The 6,000-nt window shown below is 38.9% G+C and overlaps 1 protein-coding gene across 2 annotated transcripts in view; it reads left to right on the top strand.

Moving 5' to 3' along the window:
• Nucleotides 1-3,426: 3,426 nt before the first annotated feature.
• The window catches only part of uxs1 (UDP-glucuronate decarboxylase 1), a 29,217-nt gene continuing 26,643 nt past the window's right edge, over nt 3,427-6,000 (top strand). The window contains exons 1-2 of one of the 2 annotated variants that reach the window (XM_034304859.2): nt 3,427-3,793; nt 3,974-4,208. In XM_034304859.2, coding sequence (XP_034160750.1) covers nt 4,121-4,208 — 88 coding nt within the window. In that variant the 5' untranslated portion in view covers nt 3,427-3,793; nt 3,974-4,120. Of the gene's footprint in view, nt 4,209-6,000 lie in introns of both variants that reach the window. The other variant, XM_034304858.2, reaches the window with a different exon arrangement.

Here is a 6,000-nt window from a genome sequence, read left to right as displayed (position 1 = left end):
ATCTGTGTTTCTCTCTCTCTCTCTCTCTCTCTCTCTGTAACTTCAACAAAATAGACTTCATGTGAAAACTATAATGAATTTCCTGGATACAATATTGCACTTGACCATGTAGTACACAGTTATAGAAGGGAATTATTTAGAATTGCACTCTCCGGTGTCACACAGATGAGGATGGGTTCCCTTTTGAGTCTGGTTCCTCTCAAGGTTTCTTCCTCATGTCATCTCAGGGAGTTTTTCCTTGCCATCGTTGCCTCTGGCTTGCTCATTGGGGACAAATTTATAAATTAAAATTTTATATCCTGAATTTATATATTTCTGTAAAGCTGCATTGTGACAATGTCCATTGTTAAAAGCGCTATACAAATAAAATTTAATTGAATTGGTTTCAGTGAAAATGTAAAACTCAAGTCAAGTGGGTTTTTATTGTCATTCCTCTATATAGCTTATATACATTGGAACAAAATGTCGTTTCTCCAGGACCATGGTGTAAAACATAACAGAACACTATACAGACTATACAAAGTGCAGATACACAACAGTGTGAGCTGAATGCAGGACAATAAATACACAGGACAACAACTACATAGAGTAATGAACACCCAGGGCAGCAAAACAGTGTTGTACAATATCAGTAAATCGCCACTTGATAAATGAAGCAAACATGCATTTTTTTGAGGTCCTTAAATTTAAATATTCACTGATCAACATGATCAGAAAAAATCCAAGAAGTCTACTCAGAAGAGGTGCAAGGATTCACAGTACCATTTCCATGTCAAAGTTGGTTTCCATGGAAGGCCAATGTATTATTACTAACACTTAACCAATAAGAATTTTATTTCGTTAAAGCACACAAAAAAAGCTAATTGAATTTACATAATTCAAATATGTACATCTGTTCCACATGATTGAACTGAGTTACATTAATACAATTTGTTTTCGTCCATCCATCATGATTTGATCATGCAATTTCAAAGCCCTGAATGAAAGTCAAACCCTGCGCTCTCACCGAGCTCAAGATTGACGAGATTTGATAACATAATTGGATCATGTTAATATTATGTGAATTGATCACACTCACTCTACATAATTCAATCTAGTATTTAGAAAGCTGTTTAAATTGAGTTTAGTATAAGCAGTTAAATCACATTTTGATGAGAAACTTCATATTGTTTTTAGAGTTGCTGTCTCACAGCTCCAGGGTACCTGGTTTAACCCTGAGCTCGGTTTACTGTAGGTGTGGAGCTTTGCATGTTCTCATATAATGTGCCCCTGGGGTGAATAAGTAGGAATCAAAGTAACCAGAAGGCAAAAAGGTGAAGACTATTTTAGAGGAAAATAAGGTTGCATGTGTCTGCAGTTGTTTTTGTGCCTACATTTGCAGGGGTTGTTGGGTTTCAGTTTTCATTTGTACAAAGTGGCTAAGCTCCTGCGTTTGTAATTATGTTACTGCGATTTTAGGTGGCTTCTAAAAGAGCTAATGAGTGGGCTGAGACTCAAACTTTTCAGGCTGTGGAGGAGATACTAGCCTTTCTATGCCAGATTCAAGCAATGGGTGTCCCAAGAAGCTTTTAGTCAAGAATTTCCTTGGTTGGATTCTTCTTCCTCTGTGATGCAATGGCTTCAACTCATGGTCCGGACTGCTCCTTTGCCTCAGATGGTCCCCAAGATGCCAGCTACATTGCTGTCTCCCAAGGCCCCTGGAATGTCACTGGGCCTGTTAATGCCTCCACAATGTCTACTTTGCCAATAGCTGCTGAGAACCCTTTGCACTGACTGATATTAAGGTTCAAAAGACTTTTTGGTGTCAACACTAACTTTTTATGACAGCTGCCCCATTTGGGAGTCCCACTGTTTTTTCACCACGTTATGGCCATGTTACGTTTATTTGTTTTTGTAAGTTGCCTTTTTTACTATTTATCTGAGTTTGAGAAATTAAGTTATATTAATAAAGCCCTGCTTAGCTAAAACTATTGCTGTATAATCAGTTGCTTGGACCACATATTAGTAATCAGAACTTTAGCTCCTTCAAATCAGTGACTAAAATGCATAGGAGAGGACTGTCTACACTCTGCTTTAAAATGCTGGTTTAGTTTTTCTGCCCAGACAGTGTAAACAATACAAATATGCTCTTGCTAGCAGTGAATAAAAAGCTGCACTTAAGAATTTAGTTAAAAAATAAAATGGCATGACAAATATAGGACTGTAATTAGAAGAGGGAAGGAGACGAAAGTGATCACGATAAACAAATTAATGGATATTTAATGGATTTTAAGTTATATCTGCTTAGTATTTTAAGGAAAATATAATCAAATAAAATGGCACATATTTGTGCATAATCAATACAGGGGAAAAGTAATCTCAAGTGAATCATTCAGATATGGAATTCAGTATATAAAGCACTATTAAAGCTGGCTCTAAGATACAATGCATAATATAACCTCATTATATACACTATATGACTGTACAAATGGAATACAAAATCTATAACAGATGGTTCAGTAAGGACAATTTCCTGTATGACCTGAACGGAATAAATTCCCTAAATCAACATTTGGCTAACAACCATTCTACCCTGTCACATTCAAAAATGTTGTTGGGTTGAAGCTGTTGTGGAAAACTCCTAATAATTTTCTAATCTTCTAAATGTCTTTGCACAGCACTGTGTTATTCACATCAGATATGCATCGTACTTTGCACTATGCCAAAATGTGTGTGTGTGTGAAAATCATTAACTAAGATTTTTTGCAGTAACAGAGTTGAAAGTTTGACCTAAGATCTGAAAGTGTGGAAATATCTTATCAGTAAAGCATACCTTTTAATGTAGCAATTAAGCCTAAATTAGATTCTATGTCCATGGGCTATTTAGGTAAAAATAAAAAAAAAATGCTTTAACAGCAATTGCTTTTTTTTTTTATCTTTGATAGTTTTGCCAAAAAACTGGCCTCCTAATTCCAGGTAGTTCTGACTTTAACTAAATGATTGCAGATCTGCATTCAAATGTGCTATACATGTGATTTTTTTATACTCACCATTTATAATCACCATCTAATGTGAAAATTGAAATGCATGTGCCTTTCTTTATTTAGGACAATATTTCATTTCACTACTAGCATAACTGTTGGTATAAGGAAAAGTATGTGAAATGGAAAATTACTGTATGAAGTAGCCTATGTGTGAATAGAATACTGCTGTGCTGTCTACACTATGAATGGAGCTCTGTTCTCATGGTCAAGAAATCTGTACTCGACTGCTTTCCCCTACCAATATATGCACACTCTTAAAGAAGAAAAAGAAAAGAAGTCGCTTCTTAGCTTTAGTTTTAAACGCAGAGAAATGGAAAACACGTTGTATACAAGTGCTGTATGCATTTGCTATAAAGAGTACACCACTTGTGCACATTTTCGGCCAGTTTAGCTAAACCTTGTTGCTACCGCGGCAGGACAATGAATCGATAGCTGATGTCATCGCTCGTGTTGTGTACAGCTGCTTCAGAGCCCATAAGGGCAAAAACGGCGTGTGGTTGCACTCTTATTTCGGTTATTAATAGCTGGTGATGTTGAGAAAGTAGGTCGGGCTGGCATATAGTTCCTCGGAATCAGGGTCTGTCTCAAACAGTGAAGGAAACAGCTCGTAGCAGTAGTAAGTGAAATGTCTTCGTTGGAGTCATGCGTAGTAGGCTAGCTAGCTGTCGACCTAACTGGCTAGCAAGCTATCAGGAGGTTCTTGTGTGTAACGAGAAGAATGCAACGTTTTTTTTGTCGTACCGGTAAATGAGACGAAAGCACAAAAGGCTGTGAGTGCTAAAACTGTTTATTTGCGAGATAAAAGTTTAAGTTAGACAGTGTTTTAGTCTGTTTATTAACGGCTAGCTCGCTAGCTAGCAGCGCAGAAGCCCGACCTGTCCATACATGTACATGCTGTTGGACTCCTGTAGTCGCCAGCGCTATAACGCGAGTTCTGCTTGTTTTTAAAGAGAGAGACAGAGAGAGGAATAGAAGTGAGTGAATGATAGAGATTAAAGGAAGAGTCGTGCTGGAGCGTGGGTCACTCAGGACGGGATAATGCAGTAGCTGTGAGGGAGCTCCACTTCCGGCTTCAGTGCTGCATGTGCTGCATGTAGATGATGCGGATGCACTGGCTCATTACTGTCATTAACCGAAGAATTATGAAACTCCTCGTCGCCCTCGGGCTCATCGCATACATCGCCTGTGAGTGCACACTACTTACATGACATGACTCCTGGGTAATGTTATTCCACAAATCAAACTTGAAGATCCAGGTTTTTTCTGTTCTACTTGTTCTCTCTCCCTCAATTTGCCTGCTGGTTAAACTGGTTTATGACTGTTTATGAACTGTGTGTGGAGTCACTGCACACCACACCAAGTGCAAGATCAACCAGTGGCTTAGCCAGGCATTCATTTCAGTCTGGAGGAGGAAATAGGCTAAATAAAACCACTGTCATCTATACAATTATAAGTGCATTGTTCTCATAGAATACACCCTAGATGGAAGGCACCACACACACACATTCACAAACATTCACACCTAGGGGCAATTTAGTGTAGTCAGTCCACCTACCTGCATATTTTCTAGAGGTGAGAAGAAATCAGACAACCCACAGGTTGACTCACATGAACATGGGGAGAACATGCAACACTCCACACAGACAGAGCTCAGGACTGAATCAGGAACCCTGAAGCTGTGAGGCAGCAATGATACCTGTGCTGCCCAGACAAGAAGCAAGCTTCATAAAAGTCTTGTTTTGCCAAAGAGAGAATTTTAAGCCTTACATGTTTGTTGTTGTTATTGTTCCTCTTTCGGCTGCTCCCGTTAGGGGTTGCTACAGCGGATTATTGGTCTGCGTATTTGATTTGGCACAGTTTTTATGCCAGATGCCCTTCCTGATGCAACCCTCCCCAATTTTATCCCGGCTTGGGACTGGCACTGAGAGCGCACTGTTGCATGCAACCCCAGTGGCTGGAGTAGGTTCCCTGGCCGAGAATCGAACCCGGGGTGCAGCGGTGAGAGCGCCGTGGCCTAACCACTAGTCCTCCAGAGACGTTAAGACTTTATTTATGCTTTATAAATAGTGCACGTTAAGGTGAAACTTCCTCTTCATCTAACATCACATTGTTACAGGTGGACTTTTTATGGATGGACTGATTATCTGATTATCACTGATTATTACTGATTATCAGTCTCAGGGTTGATTCTAACAACATGCTGGTATCTGATCTAATATGTTATCTGATTTAACATATTTTCTGATCAGACCCACAGATGTATTTTATGCCCTGAGCTAGTGGGATGTTCTCAGAGAAGAAATAGATCTTGTATGTGGACACAGGACACAAATTGTAGTAGCCTGTCTGTTAAAGCCCCCTCTTGGTGTAGATGCTGGCGTCTACAGTGTGACTATTGTGCAAAAATAGCTTTCATATAAAGAAAATAGCGACTATATAAACAAATGCTGCATGTCATCTTTCAAAGTAATAACCTGTCTATCTGCATATGAAATTTGAGCTTTCTCTGTCTCTTTGTTGTGGAGCACGCAGTAACTGAACAGCCGTGTCACCTCAGGGCTTGTTTACAGCCTGCTGGAACTCCTCACGTAACATGGCCAAGTATTTGGGACGTCAAAAACCAAATACTTGTAAGATCAAAAAATTGTGTTCGAACAAGGCAACAGTAAAATATAGCTGACAGTTATATTATAGTTTATTTAGTAAAATGAAACATTTTAAAACCATTATCTATTGTGGTACATGTTTGTCCTTTAATTTAAGTGAGTCGACATTGGTGTTTACATTCAGTGCTTACATTTTGGGATAGTAAGACTTAAATTGAATTAGTGAAAAAGAAAAAAAAAAAAACAGGAAATTACCCTATTTTGCTCTCTGAACAAACAGGGAAAGCATATCGCCATCACACCTCTGATGGTTCACATAACTTGTCAACAGGAGCTTGCAGAGAGTTGGTTTGATGCCCATCCATATCGGA

Source organism: Pangasianodon hypophthalmus, chromosome 5 (genome assembly GCF_027358585.1).
Source record: "Pangasianodon hypophthalmus isolate fPanHyp1 chromosome 5, fPanHyp1.pri, whole genome shotgun sequence".
Lineage (NCBI taxonomy): Eukaryota > Metazoa > Chordata > Actinopteri > Siluriformes > Pangasiidae > Pangasianodon > Pangasianodon hypophthalmus.
The sequence above is the reverse complement of the archived record's forward strand: the minus strand, read 5'-3'. Positions and strand labels throughout refer to the sequence as shown.